The following is a 26,917-nucleotide window of genomic DNA, read 5'->3' as shown; positions in this document are numbered from 1 at the left end:
ACACCTAGAGGAAACTATCCTAAGCTTAGAAAACCCCTAACCACTGATCTGGTTCGGGTTCAGCATTGATGATATCATCATGATCTGCACTCAGGGTCAAGACAATCTATCCTCATTCCTTCAGAACTTCCCATCTGCTTCACCTGGCTCTCCTCAACACAGTATGCCACCTTCTTAGACATTGACCCCATCCTCTCTTTTGGCTCCATGGCTCTGTCTGTATTAAACCCACCAACTGCTAACAGTAACTGAATTTTGGCAGCTCCCATCCCTTCCACACCAAAAAATTTGTCCTATATAGTACCTGCAGTGAGAAGAACTCCCTTACCCAGTCTGCTGGAGGTCTCACAATGGATTTCACACACAAGCACAATCCCCTTAACCTAGTCTGCAAACAGATTTCCCATGACATATGCTCACACACCCCCAACCCTCCCAACACCACCAAGAATCAGCTCTAAAGGAATGCTGCCCCACATCACCCTGCACCACCCAGAATGATACAACTGAACCACATCCTTTAACCAAGCTTTGATTATCATGTCCTGAAATGAGACACATCCTACCCAAGATCTTTCCCATACCTCCTAAAATGATGTTTTTCCACCCAGCCTACCTCCACAACATCTTTGTCCCTGCCTATGCAACTCCCCTTCCCAACTCCTTGCCACAGATCGAATCCCCGTGGAAGGCCCTAGTGAAAGACCTGCCCAATCCACCCACACGGTGCTTCCTATTCCAGTCCTGTCACAGGCTTATCCTACACCATCAGAGACCAGGCCACCTGTGAAAGCAGCCATCTCATATTCCAGCTCAGCTGCAATCATTGCACAGTGTTTTACATTGGTATGGCTATCAATCAGCTGTCCACCAGGATGAGTGGCCACCACCAAATTGTGGACAAGAGCAATGTACAAGACCATGGTACAACATGCAGCTGAAAATAACGTACTTGACTTCAAGGGCTGCTTTGCAACCCATACCATCTGGATCCTCCCCTCCACCACCACCTTGTCTGAACTGCACAGATGGGAGTCATCCATACAACACATTCTTTTCTGCCAAATTCATCCTGGCCTCAATATATGGTAACTCACTCTCCCCCCTTCCTCCACCCAATAGTCTCTTCCCCCTCAGTTCTGTCACTTCCTCCCAGTTTACATCCCTTACCCTCATTGTGCCTCACTCTCTGCCAATGAACCCACCAACCTTTTTCCCTTCTCTTTTTCTGATCTTTCCTGCTCCCCATTCTGCCGCCCTCCTCTCTCCTTTTGCCATTGTCTCCTGTTGCTGTGCCTAGTAGCCTTGTTTTGCCACCATCCAGTCCTTGGCACAATCTGCCAGGCAGGGCAGACTTCTCTGCCCCCACCTGCATCCTGCTATCCCTTCCCATTTCCCAACCAACTCTGGACTGATGCTTTTGTTCAACATGACACAGTCAAATTCTGGCTGGAGACAGTGGTCATGTGAGTTTGAGCTGTGCTTGCTTGTGTGTATGTGTGTCTTTTGTTTGTGAAGAAGGCTTTGGCTGAAACTCAAATGTGTAACAATCTTTTTGTCATGCCTGTCTGCAACTCAATATGTCATCTTTATGGTGAGTAGCAATCGATTCTTTTCATAATATTTTAGATATTTCAACCTGCAACTTTTATTGTTTAACAGAATTGTTCTTGTGACCTGAGCTATTGCTTTAAAAATGGAGTACATCATTACACAGATTTGCTCCAGTGTTTTAGCAGTTACAGAGCATGGTTTTTTGAATTAATTTATTAGTAAGTTATAATAACAAGAGCTTAATGCTGGAAATTTCTTCTGTCCAGACATCTTCACATTTCATAAGTAGGCCTACCATGGATGGAAAAGTCTTTCAAATCTCAAATCCATATCGTAGGTCTTTCCATGGTTCAAAGACTATTAATCAGCTATGAAGTGCTTATTAATGTTCACAAACATTTCCTTAGTAACCCTTTCCAAAACTACATTTGACAAAATTGTATCATTATCATCAGTTTAATTTTTAGCTTGAAAGTGAAGACTGCACAACACATGTGTAGTAGCCGAGTAATACGGAAAATCAATCTAAGTCACATAAATCTTCTTTTACTTGTAACATCTGAACAATAACAGAAAAGCCTCTCAGGACTCCACAACAGACACAACAAATGATGTGCATGGTACTAACTAGAATAACATTGAGAGGTCAGTTGGCACTGCTCCTTGCATATGTATATGTGAGGCCTTGCCGCGCCCACACCTGTGGCTGGCCCACTGATACAGTTGGTGGCCAATTCAAACACACACATTCAGTGACACCACATTCTGCGCACTCAGGCTCATATGCACTAGTAGCAGCCCTGTATTTATTGGCTGAAATGCTATAACTGTCATTATAGTCACAGATACATTCACAGTGTGAATAAATTATTCTACACATTTTTTGAATGCATTATTTGAGTGCAGAAATATAAAACATAAACTTAAAATTTTCACGCATTCAAAATGAGATTCAATATTTTTTGTCGATGCCAGAAAATAAGCTTAAAATTTTTGTGCACTCAAAATGAGATTCAATATTTAATGTTGATGTCTCCAACAAATCGTGAGAATATTTATATTTGTAAATCAATTTCATGTGTTTTACAGTAGACAAAAAGAACTTTCTTTTAACCTCTGTGAAAACTAGCCCTTTACATTTTTCATACAGATATATAAACAGAAAAATTTTAAGCACTGTCTCTGTAACCATCAGTAACAGTCTAGGCTAGTATATTTTAATATTACTAATAGTGTAAACTTATAGTAGAGGATACAATTATAGATATTTACACATATTGGTTTGATTGAATGTAGCCATAAAATATTCCATCAGTTGCAGATAGCTGATGTGTGAAGTACTCAGATCAATCCATCTTCAGGCAATGTTGTTCAGTGTTTTGTACAGTTTACATTGCCACTATTTTAACCAAAAAATGAATAAAACTTTCACCTAATGCTGTATGTATTTTGTTTCAGCGCTGCTCAATCTGTAAAAATTCTAATTGCCCTCGGAGTTTACTGCACGTATGGCCTGCAGTTCGTTGTGCCACTTGAAGTGTCCCTAAATGCTGTGAAAGACAAGTTTCCTAACAGACCTGTCCTAGTTTCATATACTGTGAGGACAATCCTTGTTATTGCATCAGGTATGTTCACATTTTCTTCTTTATTAAATTATTAGATTTTTTTCTATATTACAGTCTCAGTTCTCAAGAAAACAGGTGTCCAAACTTTTACAATATTTGTTAGTGTCTAACGATAAGCACATCTACAGAATGGCCAATGAGGATTTTAGCTCTTGCCTGAGATTGATATTAACAAATTTTAAAGGATAGTTACTAAAGCCATGCGCCATTATATTTCAAAATCTGGTTTCTGATAGTCACTCAGAATGTTTCAGGAATGACTGGGTTCTTGTCCACTGACTGACTGTACTGAAACAGAAACCAAGCCAGTGAGACTCACTTCACCTCTTGGGAAACATATGTAGTCCCTTGTCAAGTGGAGCCAAACACAAATGGGTAGGGCTCTATTAATCATTGGCAATTCAAAAGTATGGTGAATAAAGGTACCCTGCAGGGGAATGGCAGTAAGGATATTAGGAACATCAAGTGCACTCACTGTTTTATCCTGGCGGCCACATTCCACTGGTTAAAGAGGCTATTCCAACAGCCACTGAAGAAACAAAGTGCAAACAACTGTAGGTTGTAGTACTGGTAGTGACAAACAATGCCTCTCATCTAGACTCTGACATCACACTTGGATCATTCTAGTGGCTGCTAGAGAAGTTTGAGAGTCATGGGGAAGGCTTGAACCCAGAGACTGCAAAGGGTATGTAACAAGTCAAGCTGTGATTTCTTAGACTTGAGCCATAGATTTAAGACCTGTAAAGTTTCACTAAATGGGTTAGGTATGCACTACACATCAAAACCTGCTACCCAGGCAGCTGTCGGTGTGTGGAATGCACACAAGGATATTTTAGACTGTGCAAATCTCCATCCGGTCCAGATAATGATACCTGTAAGAGACTCAGAAGTATCAGTGTAAGATAAAAAGAAATTCCTGCCACAGGCAATAGTAATAAAATCCTAGTAGGCATTCACAACAGAGAGCCACAGTTTATCATGTTCCTGAAAAGTACTAGTTACAGAAAGCTGGTTAAAAAAGCTGATTAAAATCTGAAGTAGGCAGCAGTGAGATTTTTTAGGAAAATTTAAGCATACATCAAAGGGGTAAACAAATGGGAAATGAATGTGGTGTATTGGTTGCAGTAGACAAGAAACTCATCCTCCGAAATAGAAACTGAAGCTGCCTGAAAGATTGTTTGGGCAAGATTTAGTATCACACATGGGCTTAAAATGATAACTAGTTCCTTCTTTCAACCACCAAACTCATCTCATAATGTACCTAAAAACTTTAGAGAAAACCTCAGTTCACTAGTTCATAAAGTCCCCAATTATACTTTAATCATTGGACAAGACTTCAGTCATCTAAATAATCAATTGGGATAGTAACAGTTTTGTTAGAGGTGTGCATGACAACACATAGAGTGAAATGTTACTAAATGCCTTCTCTGAAAACTAGCTAGAACAGGTGAATCAGAACCCCTCTCATGATGGAAGTACATTGGATCTAATGGCAACAAATAGATGAGATCTCATGGAGAATGGCCACATCAAAGTTTGTATCAGAGACCACGATGATGATGATGATGATGATGATGAAGTCCCATACTCCTTGACAGAGCGTAGGGAAACAATGCAGGTGACCCACTCGGCCGTACTAGGCGAGGTCCTAGTGGAGGTGGTTTGCCATTGCCTTCCTCCAACCATAATGGGGATGAAATCACAGACAATATGGCAGTTATAATGATTACCAAAGTGCAACTGAACCAAGTAGAAAGATTTATAAGTTCAGTAAACTAGATAAATAAGCTGTAATGTCATGTCTCAGGGAGTAACCTGAAATATATAGCTCAGGGCAGGAGTGTGTAGAGGAACTATGGCTCATTTTTAAAAGAATAGTTGACCATGCCATGGATAGATATGTACCAGTAGAACAGTTATGATATTGAGGTCTCTGCTTGATATACAGTCACTGCAAAGAAACTTCTGAAGAAACGGAGACACTGCATACTAGATGTGAAAACAAAGCATAGGGTTCTATGATCCTAGAGAGATGCTCAATGAAACTTGTTTAGTTGTCAAGAGCAATGGGTGAAGCCTTCAGTGGCTGCCATAGCAGAATAGTGTCAAAAGGTCTTTCACAGGGCCCAAAGAAAATATGATTATTTGTAAACACTGTTAGTGGCACTAAAGTCACTTACGGACAAAACAGGGATGGAAACTGAGGATATAAAAGCAAAATCAGAAAGCTTAACTCCATTTCAAAAATTTCCTTTACAATGGAAACCCCAGGAGTACTAACTCAACTTAATTCCTGTACCACAGAAAAGATGAGTGAAATAGATATTACTGTTAGTGGTGTTTACAAACAGCTGACATCACTAAAACTGAACAAAGCCCCAGGGTCCAACAGAATCCTGATCAGATTCTATGCTGAATTTTAGGATGAGTTAGCCTCTCTTTTAACTATAATTTACCATAGAGCCCTTGAACAAAAATCTGTGCCCAGTAATTGAAAGAAAGTACAGATCACACCCATTTATGAAAGGGTAGCAGAAACAATCCACAAAACTACTGTCCAATATCCTTGACATCCATTTGTTGTACAATCTTCGAAAATGTTCTCAGCTCAAACATACTGAGGTATGTGAAACTGAATGAGTTTCTCAAAGACAATCAGCATGGATTCCGGAAACACTGGTCATGTGAAACCCAGCTTGCACTTTTATCACAACACTGAAATATATGGGTCATTGCAGTCAGGTAGATGCAGTATTCCTTGATTTGCAAAAGGTATTTGACTCACTACCAGATTTGTGCCTATTATCAAAACATGGTTATATGGGGTATCAAGCAAAATTTGTGACCAGATTAAGGATTTTTTGGTAGGTAGGATGCAGCAAGTTACCTTGGATGGAGAGTTATCGAAAGATGTAGAAGCATCTTCAAGTATGCCCTACTGAACTGTGTTGGGACCCTTGCTGTTCATGTTGTATATTAATTACTTTTCAGACAATATGAATAGTAATCACAGACATTTCACAGATGTGTACTTATCTGTAATGAAATACAGTCTGAAAGAAGTTGCACAAATATTCAGTCAGATCTTGATAAGGTTTCAAAATACTGCAATATTGGCAGCTTATTTTAAATGTTCAGAAATTTAAAATTGTGCATTTCACATAATGAAAATGTAGTGTCCTATAACTATACATGCAGTATCTTATAACTATAACACAATTTAGTCACAGATGGAATCAGTCAATTCATACAAATTTGTGGGAGTAATGTTTTGAAGGGATATGAAATGGAATGATCATATAGTCTCAGCTCTAGGTAAAGCAGGTGGAAGACTGCCATTCACTGGTTGGTTAAAAATATGACTGCATACAAAACTCTCCTGTGATCCATTTCAGAATGTTGCTGAAGTGTATAGGATCTGTTCCATATGGGACTAACAGGAGACATTGAATGGATACAAATAAGGTCAGCATGAATGCTCACGTTTATTTGACCCATGGGAGAGAGAAGATCCTGAAAGAACTGAACTAATGGGCACCTGAAGATAGACAAAACTGTTACCTGAGAACATCATTTGGAAGTTTTTAGAACTAAATTTAAGTGATGAATCTAGAACTATAATAAAATGCCCTATGTACTGCAAAGACTAGACTAATTACAGTGTACACAGAGACATTTAAGCAATCCTTCTTCCATGCTCCATGTGTCAATCAGATGAGGAAAAGGTAAATTACTGATGCTCTGGGATGTTCCCTCTGTCATGCAGTTCAGTGGTTTGCAGAGTGTAGATGTCAATGTTGATGTAGATGTAGATATTTAACTATAGAATTCAGAGTACTATCTATTTTTCCAAGTTTCAAAATATTTAATTGTTGTTGTTGTTGTTGTGGTCTTCAGTCCTGAGACTGGTTTGATGCAGCTCTCCATGCTACTCTAGCCTGTGCAAGCTTCTTCATCTCCCAGTACTTACTGCAACCTACATCCTTCTGAATCTGCTTAATGTATCCATCTCTTGGTCTCCTTATATGATTTTTACCCTCCACACTGCCCTCCAATGCTAAATTTGTGATCCCTTGATGCCTCAGAACATGCCCTACCAATTGGTCCCTTCTTCTAGTCAAGTTGTGCCACAAACTCCTCTTCTCCCCAATTCTATTCAATACCTCCTCATTAGTTATGTGATCTACCCATCTAATCTTCAGCATTCTTCTGTAGCACCATATTTCGAAAGCTTCTATTCTCTTCTTGTCTAAACTATTTATCGTCCATGCTTCACTTCCATACATAGTTACACTCCATACAAATACTTTCAGAAACAACTTCCTGACACTGAAATCTATACTTGATGTTAACAAATTTCTCTTCTTCAGAAACACTTTCCTTGCCATTGCCAGTCTACATTTTATATCCTCTCTACTTCGACCATCATCAGTTATTTTGCTCCCCAAATAGCAAAACTCCTTTACTACTTTAAGTGTCTCATTTCTAATCTAATTCCCTCAGCATCACCCAACTTAATTCCACTACATTCCATTATCCTCATTTTGCTTTTGTTGATGTTCATCTTATATCCTCCTTTCAAGACACTGTCCATTCCGTTCAACTGCTCTTCCAAGTCCTTTGCTGTCTCTGACAGAATTACAATGTCATCGGCGAACCTCAACATTTTTATTTCTTCTCCATGAATTTTAATACCTACTCCAAATTTTTCTTTTGTTTCCTTTACTGCTTGCTCAATATACAGATTGAATAACATCGGGGAGAGGCTACAGCCCTATCTCACTCCCTTCCCAATCACTGCTTCCCTTTCATGCCCCTCAACTCTTATAACTGCCATCTGGTTTCTGTACAAATTGTAAATAGCCTTTCGCTCCCTGTATTTTACCCCTGCCACCTTTAGAATTTGAAAGAGAGTATTCCTGTCAACATTGTCAAAAGCTTTCTCTAAATCTACAAATGCTAGAAAAGTAGGTTTGCCTTTCCTTAATCTTTCTTCTAATATAAGGCATAAGGTCAGTATTGCCTCATGTGTTCCAACATTTTTACGGAATCCAAACTGATCTTCCTCGAGGTCGACTTCTACCAGTTTTTCCATTCGTCATAAAGAATTCGTGTTAGTATTTTGCAGCTGTGACTTATTAAACTGATAGTTCAGTAATTTTCACAGCTGTCAACACCTGCTTTCTTTGGGATTGGAATTATTATATTCTTCTTGAAGTCTGAGGGTATTTCGCCTGTCTCATACATCTTGCTCACCAGATGGTAGAGTTTTGTCATGACTGGCTCTCCCAAGGCTGTCAGTAGTTCTAATGGAATGTTGTCTACTCCTGGGGCCTTGTTTTGACTCAGGTCTTTCAGTGCTCTGTCAAACTCTTCACGCAGTATCTTATCTCCCATTTCATCTTCATCTACATCCTCTTCCATTTCCATAATTTGTCCTCAAGTACATCGCCCTTGTATAGACCTTCTATATACTCCTTCCACCTTTCTGCTTTCCCTTCTTTGCTTAGAACTGGGTTTCCATCTGAGCTCTTGATATTCATACAAGTGGTTCTCTTGTCTCCAAAGGTCTCTTTAATTTTCCTGCAGGCAGTATCTATCTTACCCCTAGTGAAATAAGCCTCTACATCCTTACATTTGTCCTCTAGCCATCCCTGCTTAGCCATTTTGCAACTCCTGTCGATCTCATTTTGAGACATTTGTATTCCTTTTTGCCTGCTTCATTTACTGCATTTTTATATTTTCTCCTTTCATAAATTAAATTCAATATGTCTTCTGTTACCCAAGGATTTCTACCAGCCCTCGTCTTTTTACCTGCTTGATCGTCTGCTGCCTTCACTACTTCATCCCTCAGAGCTACCCATTCTTCTTCTACTGTATTTCTTTCCCCCATTCTTGTCAATTGTTCCCTTATACTCTCCCTGAAACTCTGTACAACATCTAACCTCTGGTTCTTTCAGTTTATCCAGGTCTCATCTCCTTGAATTCCCATCTTTTTGCAGTTTCTTCAGTTCTAATCTACAGTTCATAGCCAATAAATTGTGGTCAGAGTCCACATCTGCCCCTGGAAATGTCTTACAATTTAAAACCTGGTTCCTAAATCTCTGTCTTACCATTATACACTCCTGGAAATGGAAAAAAGAACACATTGACACCGGTGGGTCAGACCCACCATACTTGCTCCGGACACTGCGAGAGGGCTGTACAAGCAATGATCACACGCACGGCACAGCGGACACAACAGGAACAGCGGTGTTGGCCGTCGAATGGCGCTAGCTGCGCAGCATTTGTGCACCGCCGCCGTCAGTGTCAGCCAGTTTGCCGTGGCATATGGAGCTCCATCGCAGTCTTTAACACTGGTAGCATGCCGCGACAGCGTGGACGTGAACCGTATGTGCAGTTGACGGACTTTGAGCGAGGGCGTATAGTGGGCATGCGGGAGGCCGGGTGGACGTACCGCCGAATTGCTCAACACGTGGGGCGTGAGGTCTCCACAGTACATCGATGTTGTCGCCAGTGGTCGGCGGAAGGTGCACGTGCCCGTCGACCTGGGACCGGACCGCAGCGACGCACGGATGCACGCCAAGACCGTAGGATCCTACGCAGTGCCGTAGGGGACCGCACCGCCACTTCCCAGCAAATTAGGGACACTGTTGCTCCTGGGGTATCGGCGAGGACCATTCGCAACCGTCTCCATGAAGCTGGGCTACGGTCCCGCACACCGTTAGGCCGTCTTCCCCTCACGCCCCAACATTGTGCAGCCCGCCTCCAGTGGTGTCGCGACAGGCGTGAATGGAGGGACGAATGGAGACGTGTCGTCTTCAGCGATGAGAGTCGCTTCTGCCTTGGTGCCAATGATGGTCGTATGCGTGTTTGGCGCCGTGCAGGTGAGCGCCACAATCAGGACTGCATACGACCGAGGCACACAGGGCCAACACCCGGCATCACGGTGTGGGGAGCGATCTCCTACACTGGCCGTACACCACTGGTGATCGTCGAGGGGACACTGAATAGTGCACGGTACATCCAAACCGTCATCGAACCCATCGTTCTACCATTCCTAGACCGGCAAGGGAACTTTCTGTTCCAACAGGACAATGCACGTCCGCATGTATCCCGTGCCACTCAACGTGCTCTAGAAGGTGTAAGTCAACTACCCTGGCCAGCAAGATCTCCGGATCTGTCCCCCATTGAGCATGTTTGGGACTGGATGAAGCGTCGTCTCACGTGGTCTGCACGTCCAGCACGAACGCTGGTCCAACTGAGGCGCCAGGTGGAAATGGCATGGCAAGCCGTTCCACAGGACTACATCCAGCATCTCTACGATCGTCTCCATGGGAGAATAGCAGCCTGCATTGCTGCGAAAGGTGGATATACACTGTACTAGTGCCGACATTGTGCATGCTCTGTTGCCTGTGTCTATGTGCCTGTGGTTCTGTCAGTGTGATCATGTGATGTATCTGACCCCAGGAATGTGTCAATAAAGTTTCCCCTTCCTGGGACAATGAATTCATGGTGTTCTTATTTCAATTTCCAGGAGTGTATAATCTATCTGATACCTTCTAATATCTCCAGGATTCTTCCATGTATACAACCTTCTTTTATGATTCTTGAACCAAGTGTTAGCTATGATTAAGTTATGTTCTGTGCAAAATTCTACCAGATGGCTTCCTCTTTCACTTCTCTCCCCCAATCCATATTCACCCACTATGTTTCCCTCTCTCCCTTTTCCTACTCTCGAATTCCAGTCACCCATGACTATTAAATTTTCGTCTCCCTTCACTACCTGAATAATTTCTTTTATCTTATCTTACATTTCATCAATTTCTTCATCATCTGCAGAGTTAGTTGGCATATAAACTTGTACTACTGTAGTAGGTGTGGGATTCTTGTCTATCTTGGCCACCATAATGTGTTCACTATGCTGTTTGCAGTATCTTACCTGCACTCCTATTTCTTTTATTCATTGTTAAACCTACTCCTGCATTACCCCTATTTGATTTTGTATTTATAACCCTGTATTCACCTGACCAAAAGTCTTGTTCCTCCTGCCACCACACTTCGCTAATCCCCACTATATCTAACTTTAACCTATCCATTTCACTTTTTAAATTTTCTAACCTACCTGCCTGATTAAGGCATCTGACATTCCACGCTCCAATCCGTAGAACGCCAGTTTTCTTTCTCCTGATAACGATGTCCTCCTGAGTAGTCCCCGCCCGGAGATCCGAATGGGGGACTATTTTATCTCCGGAATATTTTACCCAAGAGGACGCCATCTTCATTTTACCATACAGTAAAGCTGTATGCCCTCGGGAAAAATTACGGCTGTAGTTTCCCCTTGCTTTCAGCCGTTCGCAGTACCAGAACAGCAAGGCCGTTTTGGTTAGTGTTACAAGGCCAGATCAGTCAGTCATCCAGACTGTTGCCCCTGCAACTACTGAAAAGGCTGCTGCCCCTCTTCTACATCTACATCTACATTTATACTCCGCAAGCCACCCAACGGTGTGTGGCGGAGGGCACTTTACGTGCCACTGTCATTACCTCCCTTTCCTGTTCCAGTCGCGTATGGTTCGCGGGAAGAACGACTGTCTGAAAGCCTCCGTGCGCGCTCTGATCTCTCTAATTTTACATTCGTGATCTCCTCGGGAGGTATAAGTAGGGGGAAGCAATATATTCGATACCTCATCCAGAAACGCACCCTCTCGAAACCTGGCGAGCAAGCTACACCGCGATGCAGAGCGCCTCTCTTGCAGAGTCTGCCACTTGAGTTTATTAAACATCTTTGTAACGCTATCACGGTTACCAAATAACCCTGTGACGAAACGCGGCGCTCTTCTTTGGATCTTCTCTATCTCCTCCGTCAGACCGATCTGGTACGGATCCCACACTGATGAGCAATACTCAAGTATAGGTCGAACGAGTGTTTTGTAAGCCACCTCCTTTGTTGATGGACTACATTTTCTAAGCACTCTCCCAATGAATCTCAACCTGGCACCCACCTTACCAACAAATAATTTTATATGATCATTCCACTTCAAATCATTCCGTACACATACTCCCAGATATTTTACAGAAGTAACTGCTACCAGTGTTTGTTCCGCTATCATATAATCATACAATAAAGGATCCTTCTTTCTATGTATTCGCAATACATTACATTTGTCTATGTTAAGGGTCAGTTGCCACTCCCTGCACCAAGTGCCTATCCGCTGCAGATCTTCCTCCATTTCGCTACAATTTTCTAATGCTGCAACTTCTCTGTATACTACAGCATCATCCGCGAAAAGCCGCATGGAACTTCTGACACTATCTACTAGGTCATTTATATATATTGTGAAAAGCAATGATCCCATAACACTCCCCTGTGGCACGCCAGAGGTTACTTTAACGTCTGTAGACGTCTCTCCATTGATAACAACATGCTGTGTTCTGTTTGCTAAAAACTCTTCAATCCAGCCACACAGCTGGTCTGATATTCCGTAGGCTCTTACTTTGTTTATCAGGGGACAGTGCGGAACTGTATCGAACGCCTTCCGGAAGTCAAGAAAAATAGCATCTACCTGGGAGCCTGTATCTAATATTTTCTGGGTCTCATGAACAAATAAAGTGAGTTGGGTCTCACACGATCGCTGTTTCCAGAATCCATGTTGATTCCTACATAGTAGATTCTGGGTTTCCAAAAACGACATGATACTCGAGCAAAAAACATGTTCTAAAATTCTACAACAGATCGACGTCAGAGATATAGGTCTATAGTTTTGCGCATCTGCTCGACAACCCTTCTTGAAGTAATCTGAAGTAATGGTAGAATGTCTACATCTACACTCCACAAGCAGTGTTTAGCAGAGTGTACTTACAATAGCACTACCATTTCTCCCATTTCCCACTCCATTCATGAATGGTGCATAGAGCAACTGTCAGTAGGCCTTGTGCAAGCCCATTTTTTTATTTTCCCCCCATCATGGCTATTTTTGTAATATGAAGAAATATTATGATTGTTACTCTTTTTTTAATATAAAGTCTCAGAACTTTACTGTAATCCCCTCTGTGATGAATGAACCTCTCTTTCAGCACCTCCTGCTGTTGTTTAACATGCATCTGTAACACTCTTGTGTGTACCAAACAAACTGATGACTTAACACACCTCTTCTTTGGATGTTCTCTACCCTACATCTACATTTATACTCCGCAAGCCACCCAACGGTGTGTGGCGGAGGCAATCCTATGTGGTGACTGTCCCATACTGACAAACCATAGTCAAGAATTAGTGAATAAAGTGTTTTGCAAGTACAGGGTGCATACAACCTGGGACAACCGGGAGATCCGGGAAAAACCCGGGAATTTTTTCATCTGGAGAAAACCGGGAAATATCCGGGAATTTTTTAGAATTCCGGGAATTTCTCATAATTCCGGGAATTTTTTATTGTTTTAGTTTTTAGTTACTTTTTTGTAGCTTTGACTAGTATGAACCAATACTCTAACAAAGAATATTACTGTATCTCGCTAATGCAGAATAATACTGCAGCAATAAAACACGAACGAGAGAAAAAAACGAAAATAAAACTTAAGTTGCAAAGGAAATGCACCATATACAAGAACAAAGCACAGTGCTCATGCAAGTGTCTGCCAACAGCAAAATGTGTCAAAGCCTTTTGGAAGACTATGCAGTGTTTCACAATAGATTCGTTTGAGTGGTTGCGAGCGAGCTTATGCACATGTGCAGTTGAGTCGCATATGAGTAGTACCTTCTCCCGCTTCTGGCTACACAAGTGTGGCAGTTAGCTGTACAAGGAATTGCAGGAAGCAGCCAGATGCTATCCGGAAAAATTTTGCTGGTGCACCTAAGCTACATATTCACGTATGCGCAACAGGCGGGAACAAACCGAGGTATCTGCCCCGGAGGCAGTTTCAGTGAGGGGAGGGGAGGCGCCAAATTCATATTATTGAGGAAAAAGACCTTGTTTCACAAATTGTCCAGCATCTGTCGCATCTAGAAATAAACTTTCCTGTAGACAAAAGGGGACAGGGCTATACAAGCTGAGCGAATAAAGTTGAAAGGGTGAATGACAATTGCTGTTTATGTGGTTGACTGGGTTTGCAAATGATCAGTGTTGTTATAATCACAAGCGAATTCCATAGATTCAGACTACCAGAGTGGAAATAAATGACTAACAGGAATAACAGACAACTAAGATTACGTATTGTCTTCTCCGTGTATCCAAGAAAATGAAATTTTGACAAAACATTTTTGGCCAGACCGCTACACTATTAAGGGCCAGTTATACAGTCACCGGTTAGCAGCTGCTAAAGTTCTATTCTGGGAGTAGCGTGGAAAACGCGTTGTACAAACACGTGATAACGCCTAATCTGAGAACAAATGCGGGATAACTAAACTGGTGATTGTGGCAGGGTAAGTGAAGTTAACCAGAGAATAAATTTTGACACTGGCAGGAATAGTTACAGAATTAGTGATAACAAGATTGTTTGTTTGAACGAGGAAGGAGAAGAAATGGAGACTCTCACAGATTATGGAAGAATATGATGATTCCAAATTTATATAAATTTCGTACTACTACTTTTCGATCTCATGCTTCAGAAGCTAGAGAGTATGAATGAAATGTGAAACTATTTCCTAACATAAAACTTTTTGCTTGTAGTAGGCCTAATAGGCATTTGATATTGGTACTTCGTGAATTATATTCTGTCATGTTATAAAAATGACCATTTGTGCCAAGACAGTCTCGTTTATTTGGTGTGTGTGACAATTGCTGCAATATTAGGCTGGCCTGTTTTGTTTTATCTAGCACACAGTGACAAAATACATGTAATCAGATCGAGAAACCACTCGGGTACTATTTGTATTAACAGCAGACAACGATATTTCGATTTTTCGTGTAGGAAAACGATTGATGAACTTTGATGAGGTAATAGATTCTTTCCCAGAAAGGAAAGTATGCCATATAAAGCCGTGGCAAGGTTAGAGAGAAAAAAATGCTAGGACTTAAGGATTGATGAAATGTGTACTGTCTTGCTTATCTCTTGTCTTTACTCATTTTATGTATCCTATATTTAATTTTATGTCACTCGAAACAGCAAGTTATTAGCTAATAGGCAGTAAAGACTGCAAATTTTCTCAAGAATTCTTGTTCTCCTGGTTACAAATAATCCCATCCACTATTATTTGCGAGATTTTTTTAAGAGGGGCAGGATGTCAAATCAGCCAACTAGGAACAGGAGAGGCACCACAGGACATTTTAATTTCTAGTGGCCTGAATATACACTCCTGGAAATGGAAAAAAGAACACATTGACACCGGTGTGTCAGACCCACCATACTTGCTCCGGACACTGCGAGAGGGCTGTACAAGCAATGATCACACGCACGGCACAGGGAGACACCAGGAACCGCGGTGTTGACCGTTGAATGGCGCTAGCTGCGCAGCATTTGTGCACCGCCGCCGTCAGTGTCAGCCAGTTTGCCGTGGCATACGGAGCTCCATCGCAGTCTTTAACACTGGTAGCATGCCGCGACAGCGTGGACGTGAACCGTATGTGCAGTTGACGGACTTTGAGCGAGGGCGTATAGTGGGCATGCGGGAGGCCGGGTGGACGTACCGCCGAATTGCTCAACACTTGGGGCGTGAGGTCTCCACAGTACATCGATGTTGTCGCCAGTGGTCGGCGGAAGGTGCACGTGCCCGTCGACCTGGGACCGGACTCGACCTGGGACCGGACCGCAGCGACGCACGGATGCACGCCAAGACCGTAGGATCCTACGCAGTGCCGTAGGGGACCGCACCGCCACTTCCCAGCAAATTAGGGACACTGTTGCTCCTGGGGTATCGGCGAGGACCATTTGCAACCGTCTCCATGAAGCTGGGCTACGGTCCCGCACACCGTTAGGCCGTCTTCCGCTCACGCCCCAACATCGTGCAGCCCGCCTCCAGTGGTGTCGCGACAGGCGTGAATGGAGGGACGAATGGAGACGTGTCGTCTTCAGCGATGAGAGTCGCTTCTGCCTTGGTGCCAATGATGGTCGTATGCGTGTTTGGCGCCGTGCAGGTGAGCGCCACAATCAGGACTGCATACGACCGAGGCACACAGGGCCAACACCCGGCATCATGGTGTGGGGAGCGATCTCCTACACTGGCCGTACACCACTGGTGATCGTCGAGGGGACACTGAATAGTGCACGGTACATCCAAACCGTCATCGAACCCATCGTTCTACCATTCCTAGACCGGCAAGGGAACTTGCTGTTCCAACAGGACAATGCACGTCCGCATGTATCCCGTGCCACCCAACGTGCTCTAGAAGGTGTAAGTCAACTACCCTGGCCAGCAAGATCTCCGGATCTGTCCCCCATTGAGCATGTTTGGGACTGGATGAAGCGTCGTCTCACGCGGTCTGCATGTCCAGCACGAATACTGGTCCAACTGAGGCGCCAGGTGGAAATGGCATGGCAAGCCGTTCCACAGGACTACATCCAGCATCTCTACGATCGTCTCCATGGGAGAACAGCAGCCTGCATTGCTGCGAAAGGTGGATATACACTGTACTAGTGCCGACATTGTGCATGCTCTGTTGCCTGTGTCTATGTGCCTGTGGTTCTGTCAGTGTGATCATGTGATGTATCTGACCCCAGGAATGTGTCAATAAAGTTTCCCCTTCCTGGGACAATGAATTCACGGTGTTCTTATTTCAATTTCCAGGAGTGTAGTTTGACGGCTTGCATTACAAAATACTACATGTTTGAATTTCACAGAGTGAAATACAGAGACGTGCGATGGAAAAATGCTGTGTGGAGAGGCGTGGCACTTGGCACACTTTATGACCAAATAACATGTCTTACGTTCCCTCGAACATATATGTTTTATGTATCAGACTCTTCAGAAAGATGCGCGCTACAAAATGAAGATATTTTTGAAAAGTCGATATTTAAAATTTTCGGCATCCTACCTCAAACGCTCGAGGGAGGGGGAGCGCCACTATCTAATACTGCCCCGGTTCGGAAATATCGTAGATCCAGACCTGATGCGCAGAGCAGTCTCAGTTGTAGTGGGGAGGTGGTAGTCTCCAAGTGAACCGTGTTTGCGTTTCGTGATTTTGCTGTTTCCTCTTCGTTTATTGCTCTTGCGTCAAATGAAAGCAAATTGGATTTCTGTGGCCAGGAGCTATCAAGTGAATTAAAATAAATTCACATAATTATGGAAGGCCAAAATATGTTATTAGTTTCAGATTTTATTTTGTTTCCACCTTTCTGACACGTCAAGCGTTAATTGCCTTGCAGAACAATGAAGTTATTTTTGTTGGTTTGTTAAAGAAATTTGACTTTTATTAATCTTTTCTGCTGAGACAATCAATTTATATGAAACAAAGTGTTTAATTCCACACTATTGGCTAGTTTCAACTGTTCGCTACCTTTCAAGTTCACATTTTCATCTTCTAGCACGTATGGCATTATGCCGTAATAAAGGACCAAACATGAGATAATATGGTACTGGTACTCCAAGGAAATTTACATCTGAATCTGGGCATATGAATGTGCACTTTAAGCCGAATGGTGCATTTCAGTATGATCCACAAAATTTCCATGCTCTTGGAGTATCCTCTCATGTCTTGTTTCTTTTATGACATAATGTAAGATCTTTTAATGTTTTACACGTACGAACGTACAGGCTTCCTGCCCGTCTTGATGTCATCTGTTTTTCATACAACTAGGTTTATTTGCCCATTACACTTCATGTTGCTTAAAATGGTTACTCTATCATATGACTATTACTGTGTCATCGTAGGTGCGCAAGCGCGGTGACGCCTGTCATCTGGTGCTACTGCTGAAACGAATCTATTTCTACAAGTCGCAGGAAAATATTCCGAATGGTTATTCGAAAAGCGTTACTTTCAAGTAAATTAAATTTCCTTTTACACAAGATGAACTCTGTGCGCGAATGTCCGATGAATTTCTTAAATCACAGAGCGTTTGACTCTCATTCAAAATTCAAATCTTTGAGGACGACCATTTAGAATATTTTTGAGCCCAGAAGATCAGACATTTATGTCATTAAGAATTTTACTGGCACATTTGTGTGTGCAAAAAAGATAAACATTATGTGTGAAAGCTTAGCTTTCCTTGCAGCTTATTAATCTCAGAGGCCAATATTATATGTGAAAGCTTTCCTTTTCTTGTAGAAACACTATGTACATTAATTTAAACCATAACTTTTCTTATTTGTGTGTTCGCACTACTTAACAGTGATGTTGCTATTGGCTGACTACATCAAGTGTCCGAAGCTCTGAATATCCACTGACGTCGACTGGCAAGTTCGCTTGACATGAGCTATGACTGGCTTACAAAAGCGCATTGCAATCTCGATTTCAATCCTTCGGAAAGTAACATGCAGTGTTTGGCAGAATTCCAATTTATACTTTAGTAATACGAAAATATGCAGTGTACATGTTGCACATCAAAAATCTTTCCTAAACGTGTTTTTTTCCCTGAGTTTCGTTTTTTAAAGTGCCGGGAAATTCTACGCCGGTGTATAAAACAACAAGCACAGAAAGGATTGATAAGTTTTACAGTTCCAAGAAAAAGTATACTGTTACTTAACATGGAAAAAGTGTATTTTCATCCAGGACAAAGTGTATTTTTAACCAGGAAATCTGGGAAAAATCTGGGAATTTTTTTTCCTTGTCCACGTATACACCCTGAAGTAGTTTATTTTCTGAGTAGTCAAATTTACTTAAGATTCTTCCAAAAAAACTCAAATGTCATCTGTTTTTCATACAACTAGGTTTATTTGCCCATTGCACTTCATGTTGCTTAAAACGGTTACTCTATCATATGACTATTACTGTGTCATTGATTTATTGCCAATGTTGATGTGGGTCTTTCCACCTATTTAAGTTTGTCCCACCTTCAATGCTTACCTTCACCCAAATTAACCTCAGTAGATATTACCGAGTTTTTTTATGACAATAAGTATTTTGCCACCCCTGATCCATGCATTAAATTTCAGTCTGAACTTAATATGTAGTTTATATTTATTTCTGGATTCAGCCAGCTCTCTGTTCACAATACAGTGTGGGAATTATTAACTTTAACATATGAGTCAAATTCTGGGATCTTGTCAAAGTTGTTCCTCCACTTAATGTAGTATTAACATTTTCATTTTGTGATAAGCAAACATGACTGTTTCCTTTTGTCATTAACATGGTTGATTTACTTTTCTCTTATAGAATGGTACACAGTTCATCACAAAGCCTATGAAGGGTGCCTCAACCTAAAAACAATACCCATGTGTGCTTGCCATATATATTCAGCTACTCATGTAGAAACTTTATGTTGTACACACCTGACTTATTGAAGGGGGGCCTCTGATTCTCCACCCAATAGGAGAGATCAAGAATCCTGTATCTGTGACCGTAGCAGAATCACGCAAGACTCTGGTTTAAGCCCTCCGCTTTGCTTCAAACCAGAGGAATTCAGTTGGTTCTGGGTATAATACTGCAAATAATGAGCTATGCTTTCCACCCTGCATGTGAAACTATGTTTCTTCAGCTATCCATATAACTGTCTAAGTGACTGTGGATGGCTGCAGAACCCATGAGTCAGGCAGCATTCGTGCTGACATGACCTATGATTTGCCACCAGCTGCATCCAGCGCAGTCGATAGGTGCTGAAAGAACCTCTTGCAGATCTCATATGAGACTTCTTGGTGAACATAGCAAGTGCAAATTATTGTTCTTTGCCACTCAGCTTGCTGTTTCCCTCAGGGACTCCATTATAAGGTTAGAGCTGGGGTGCCCAATGACCATCACACTCAACCTCTATAATTATTTGGGCTTTGCAGGAGAATTGGGCAGAAGCCCAACTTATGAGACTTCATGAGCTGGTTCAGATGCCTTATCAACAGTGCACAGCACTTCATAACTGCAGATAAGACCTACATTCTCCTTTTGCTCACATATATAGTCATATGTGAGTGCACCACTGTCTGCCGTTCATCTTTGGGTGAGAACAAACCAGTCATATTGTGCAGATTGGTAGATGCAGTGACACTTAGGGTTTTAGGGGATACCATGGGTCTCACAGGTTTCACCAGAGGTGTTCCAGTGATGCTGCAGCCCAGGGATGCAGCCTCAAGCTTGTTATGGCTTTTACTTGTTTCCAGACAGAGGTCAATCTATGAAACACAACATTTTTCCAACTCTCACAGATGAAATGGTCAGTGAGATTTGTAAATTGAAACTATTGTCCTGGATTATTAAATATTATGACTACTTTACTGTGGTAAACTGCTTAATTATGCTGGTTCAGAAACTTGGCATTTGCACCTTTATACTGGTCTCATCATATTTCATTGCATCATAATATTTGTGGAAATGGTTGAAATCAGCTGATTGCTTGGTTGTTTTAATCATTCATATCACTTATGTTCCTTACACCTCTCCTTGAGTATTGTAATAGTCTGCCCCACATAAGACATGCCACATTTGCATGGAATTCGGAAAACATCAAGTTTTTTGAGACATAGAGCATTTTTAGTATTACAAAGAAGACTTTTTATTTTAGTTGACAGGAGCAAAACATGCTGGTTGGCATGTTTCCATAGGAGTCTTCTGGTCTCTGCATAGAATGGGCCAGCATAAGTTAGATGAATGATTCTTAGCTCCTCTTTTTCTGTCTCTGTCTCAACATCTTCCTCAGGCTTTGTTGATTTTGACTACAATGACCATTCAGTTTGTTGACATGAGTATTCATTCCTTCAGAACACTCTTTGTAGTTGTTGTAAGTTTTCAGTGAGCTTCTCCTTGTTTAACAGCTGCATCACTGTGATGTATACTATGATTCACTTCACGTCCATGAAGGGGATCTATGAAACAATGATTGTATGTATGAACTAAAATAAATAGTAAAAATAAGTGGGATGTGTGAAGAAACTGCCTATTGCTACTAGCAAGATTTTATGTCGGGTTAATGACCAGCATGTAGGTAAAGTTCTGAATTCTGGCCTTAGAGGCCCAATCAGGCCTGACTGACCACCGTGTCATCCTCTGACAATGGTGTCATTGGATGTGGTCTGGAGAGGCATGGGGTCAGAACACCCTCTCCCAGTCATTGTCAGATTTCTTGGCCTTGGAACCACTACTAATTGATTGAGCAGCTCTTCAGTTGGCCTCATGAGGCTGACTGCACCCCGTAATGACCATTAGAATAGCACTAAATTAAAATGTTGTTAATGCAGAATTTGGAAATATTGATGTTATATTATTTGCATTTATCATCTTATTCTTTTGCAGTTGTTCTGGCGGTTGCAGTGCCCACAATAGGTCCTTTCATTTCTCTTATTGGTTCTCTATGCTTCTCCTTGCTGGGTCTCATAATACCAGCATTTATTGAAGTCATCACATACTGGGATAATGGACTAGGACCATTCAGATGGCGACTTTGGAAAAATGTGCTGGTCAGTGTGTTTGGATTAATGGCACTGGTGTTTGGTACCTATACAAGCCTGGAAGAAATCATTGAACTATATACAAGTACTGAGAAATTATAGATGTTGTTAAACCTGAAGACTGACTTTAACCATTTAAAAGATGCTGACATGATGTAATTTCAAAAGTTACATGCATCTGCAGGATCTATATTGCAGTTCTTGGTACTTATCCAATGAGACTGTAAGGATGGAATGTGTTTGGTGGAACTGTAAAGACTCAGTGTTTATTTGGTGGAACTGTGATGTATGATGAAACATTGAGTATTGGTGGAAATAAAAGGACACAGAAAGATTCAAGCAAACTGCATTGGATATGCAGTTTTAATGAAGTTCCCAGGATTTTTTATCCTGGATTAATTTAATAAATGAGAATGGTGGTGTACTAAGCACATAAATATTTGTGTGTGTGTACGTGTGTGTGTGTGTAAATTGAAATAAATACATCTGTGTGTTGTTGGAAGGAGTGATTTAATTGCAAGTGGCTTTTTAATATCTCAAATATATCTTTTTAATATGTATGATTTCATGGCAATATATTGTTATATTTTAAAGAAAATGCAGTCAAAATATTGATTTCATTGATTGTTTAATGAAAATCCTCTTTTTCTATTACAGTTACCAGTATGGTAAGATCTAAAATATGGGTAGTGGCATTATCTAAAGTGTTTTGTGGAGCAATATTGTAATGAATAAATATGTGATGAAAATGTGTGGGGAGTGTCAACAGATGGTTCTAAATAGCCAGCGAGAGAGTAATAATGTGTTACATAGTAATGAGTTATGCAGTTGTTCTAGAACATGACATGAATATAACTACAGTATGCATAATAGATCAAGAAAAAGGTGGTTTTAAACCCATAAGTATGCAAATGGTTGCAGTATGAATGGTTTGCCAAATAAATACAGCTGGAATTTGTTGATGGCCCAAACAGCTGCAAGGCCTTCTTTCTCTTTTATACATTAGTTCATCTCGGGCTGGAAACATAAACTATCACCTTCTCACAGTCTTCCTGAATTGAAAGTAGAACTATACCAATCCCATAATGAGATGGCATGAAGTTCCATCTTTGGAAGTAAAGATCTCTCGTGTGCCTCATTCCAGGAAAATTTGGCAACTACCTGGAGTAGTTCTTGCAACAGACATGCCTGATACAGAAGTCCTTTATAAATCACTAATAATATGAGCTCATTGCAAGAAAAATCCTTGCATCATGAAGAAGCCAAGGAGTCAGAAAATCTATGACTGCTCTTATTTTCTCTGGATTGGAATGGACTCCATTGCCATTCAGTAGGTACACCAGTTTTTGTTTCTTGGGTAATGAAGAGACACGTCTTTGAATTAGGAGAAGCCTGCTGTCCGAACACACTTCAGCATGGTTGTCAAGTGGCTTAGAAATTCTTCAAATGTCTTTGAAAAAATGACATTGTCATCCAGATAGCAAAGTCATATCATCCATTTAAGCTGACAAAGTATTTGCTTGAAGATGGATGGAGAATTACAGAATCCAAACAGCAAAAATATGAACTCATAGAACCCTTCAGATTTTATGAATGCAGTCTTTTTCCCAGTCAGCATTGCCAAACTTGATTTGACAATAGCCTGTCTGCACATCAATAATTGTGAAATACTTTACTCCTTTGAAGCAGTTCAGGGTGCCATCAACACATGGCAATGAGTAGACAACTTTTTTCATGATTTTGTTCAGCTGTTAGTATTTAATGGAGAAAAGCCATGTGCCCTTCTCCACCTTCATAAGGACCACAGGAGATGCTTAAGTACCCTCTGAACGTTTGTTGATGTCATCTTGCAACATCTTCTCTATTCCTCTAAAATTATGCATCATTCAGCCAGTGACACCCTAAACAAGTACTTGCTAAATGATGGCTAATGTGCAGCATCGATATGGAGTTCAGCCATGGGCTGCTTGGTCTCTCTTCTGCAGTCCAGTTCTGAGAACATCTGAAAACTGCCACAGAAAGGCTAGTCCTCCCTGATGTTGTTGATCAGTTAGGCCAATAATTCCAAATAATTTTAGTTTAATTGTGTATCGCTGTGTGTTAAGTGTATTTAATGAAATAACTTACTGCATTACCAAAAAAATATTCTTCAAATACGACAAGTGCACTTGAAAACTCTGTGTTTGTCTGCTAATTTAAAATAATCTATAAAAATGCTAATGTTCATTTCCATTCTTAAATCTTCGAAATTAGTTCACCAATTGCATTCATATGACAGAATGTTGCCATCGAATTCACGCATGTGTTTATACGCAGCAATGATGATACGACTGCGAAAAGTTATAATAGGGTATTTGACTGTGTTCAGGAAATCATCTTATATTGTTAATTATGTCAGCATCTGTTTGAATCTGCTGACCGTAACATTTATATTCTTACTGTATGAGGGAATGGATTGTGAATGAATCCACAGATGTTATTTTCGTGTACGTTATTACAGGGCTATTACAAATTATTGAAGCGATTTCATAAATTCACTGTAGCTCCATTCATTGACATATGGTCACGACACACTGCAGATACGTAGAAAAACTCATAAAGTTTTGTTCGGCTGAAGCCGCACTTCAGGTTTCTGCCGCCAGAGCGCTTGAGAGTGCAGTGAGATAAAATGGCGACAGGAGCCGAGAAAGCGTATGTCGTGCTTGAAATGCACTCACATCAGTCAGTCATAACAGTGCAACGACACTTCAGGACGAAGTTCAACAAAGATCCACCAACTGCTAACTCCATTCGGCGGTGCTATGCGCAGTTTAAAGCTTCTGGATGCCTCTGTAAGGGGAAATCAACGGGTCAGCCTGCAGTGAGCGAAGAAACGGTTGAATGTGTGCGCGCAAGTTTCACGCGTAGCCCACGGAAGTTGACGAATAAAGCAAGCAGGGAGCTAAACGTACCACAGCCGACGTTTTGGAAAATCTTACGGAAAAGGCTAAAGCAGAAGCCTTACCGTTTACAATTGCTACAAGCCCTGACACCCGATGACAAAGTCAAACGCTTTGAATTTTCGGCGCAGTTGCAACAGCTCATGGAAGAGGATGCGTTCAGTGCGAAACTTGTTTTCAGTGATGAAGCAACATTTTTTCTTAATGGTGAAGTGAACAGACACAATGTGCGAATCTGGGCGGTAGAGAATCCTCACGCATTCGTGCAGTAAATTCTCAATTCACCAAAAGTTAACATGTTTTGTGCAATCTCACGGTTTAAAGTTTACGGCCCCTTTTTCTTCTGCGAAAAAAACGTTACAGGACACGTGTATCTGGACATGCTGGAAAATTGGCTCATGCCACAACTGGAGACCGGCAGCGCCGACTTCATCTTTCAACAGGATGGTGCTCCACCGCACTTTCATCATGATGTTCGGCATTTCTTAAGCAGGTGATTGGAAAACCGATGGATCGGTCGTGGTGGAGATCATGATCAGCAATTCATGTCATGGCCTCCACGCTCTCCCGACTTAACCCCATGCAATTTCTTTCTGTGGGGTTATGTGAAAGATTCAGTGTTTAAACCTCCTCTACCAAGAAACGTGCCAGAACTGCGAGCTCGCATCAATGATGCTTTCAAACTCATGGGGCACATATCGAACATTTGTGAATGCCTAAAAAAACTTTTTGAGTTTTTGTATGTGTGTGCAAAGCATTGTGAAAATATCTCAACTAATAAAGTTATTGTAGAGCTGTGAAATCGCTTCAATCATTTGTAATAACCCTGTACATTTGGCTAATTAATGTTTGTTCACATTCCACATCAAAAGTGAGAAGAAAGCCAAAATGGGGAGAAGCGTTCATCCAGATCAAAAACGTGCAATTGCAGAATAAAAGGGACTGTCGTAAGGTTCTCACTATTTGCAACTAATGAGAATATTTTCAAGTATCCTTTCGGTGTTCATCGCTTAATTATCAACATCATCTCTTTGCAAATTGCCACTAGAAACAAAATCTTGCATATGCACTGCAGGGAAAGTGCTAAAAAAGGGACACAGATCGCTCAAGCGAATATTATCATTTTATTCGTAAGTATAGTTGTTTCTTCTGTAGTTTATTCACTAAATGGAAGAGGCTTCAAGGTCTCTTTTTGAATTGTTACATCAAACTGCGTGCCATTGTTTACATCTTCGACTTCAAGTAAAACATACTAGATAGGCCGATGTAATCAGCCCCTGCACTGAGCTACCCATCCTGGACTGGTTCAATTATTACTCCACACATGACTTTTAGGGGTGAGGTATAGCTCTTTGTATTAGTGATCCAAAATTCCCCTTGACCTCCTGCAATGTTTATGATTACTGCTGCATCTAAGCAGCTTTTTGTAAACAACAAATCATCTAGGTTGATGACAGGAACTCATCTCATTGATGATGGCAGAATAACATCATCTTCACCTGCACACAGCAACCCAAAGCAATCACTGTGATGTGTGCTTGTTGGAGTAGCTTCATCAGTCTGGACATTGATCTTCCACAGTCTATGATTGCTTGTGATGCCTGCAAGACGTCCCATCCAAAAATAACATCGACTACATTCTGCTGAAATGACAAATTCAAAGGCCTGTATTTTGTCACTGATAGATATTATTGCAATACATGTCCCTGTCAGCTGGACATATTTTCCATTTGTGACCTTTAGCCTTATTGCTTCTGTATCATGGGTCAGTCTCCTTTAGCTGGTGACTACAAGCATTCATCATTACAGAGTCATTACTTAGTCAACTGGCAGCCATGAGAGGTTGGCTGTTGATGATGACATCAATGAGATTTGCTGGTAACTGTCGTCCATGGAGGATTTCGTGGCAGTCTCTCTCCAAAGACGGTCACCTCATTTACTGGCCCAGGTGAAGCAGCTGGTACCTATGTACAGCAATGGAGAACAGACGCAGCATCTTGGGAGTGACCTTGTCCATAGTAGAGCGATGGACTTCATCCCACAAGTTGACTATACTCATCTGCAGTTACTGGCATGAATATATCCATTGTGCTGGTTGATGTTTAGCAATATAGTAATCATTGAACACTCATTTCCTTTTTCCACACTTGTGTACAATGTGTCCAGGAGATCCACAGTGGAAATGTAGTAAAGTTTTGTCCACTGTCATCCAAATTTCTGTTCTTCTGCAGTGTGTTATACATGATATGAGGAGTTGGTTGCATTTGTATTGGTCAGATGCTGGTTTATCATTTGATGGTTGTACCATAAATCCCTGTTGGTCAAATCTATTCATCCTGGTA

At 41.4% G+C, this 26,917-nt stretch overlaps 1 protein-coding gene across 2 annotated transcripts in view; it reads left to right on the top strand.

The window, feature by feature from the left end:
- LOC124787153 (proton-coupled amino acid transporter-like protein pathetic) overlaps positions 1 to 22,234 on the top strand; it is a 336,360-nt gene extending 314,126 nt beyond the window's left edge. For both annotated transcript variants that reach the window (XM_047254317.1, XM_047254318.1), the window contains exons 9-10: positions 3,013 to 3,179; positions 21,482 to 22,234. In XM_047254317.1, coding sequence (XP_047110273.1) covers positions 3,013 to 3,179; positions 21,482 to 21,738 — 424 coding nt within the window. In that variant the 3' untranslated portion in view covers positions 21,739 to 22,234. The remainder of the gene's footprint in view (positions 1 to 3,012; positions 3,180 to 21,481) is intronic.
- The last annotated feature ends 4,683 nt before the right edge of the window (positions 22,235 to 26,917 follow it).

This window comes from Schistocerca piceifrons, chromosome 1, assembly GCF_021461385.2.
Source record: "Schistocerca piceifrons isolate TAMUIC-IGC-003096 chromosome 1, iqSchPice1.1, whole genome shotgun sequence".
Lineage (NCBI taxonomy): Eukaryota > Metazoa > Arthropoda > Insecta > Orthoptera > Acrididae > Schistocerca > Schistocerca piceifrons.
The sequence above is the reverse complement of the archived record's forward strand: the minus strand, read 5'-3'. Positions and strand labels throughout refer to the sequence as shown.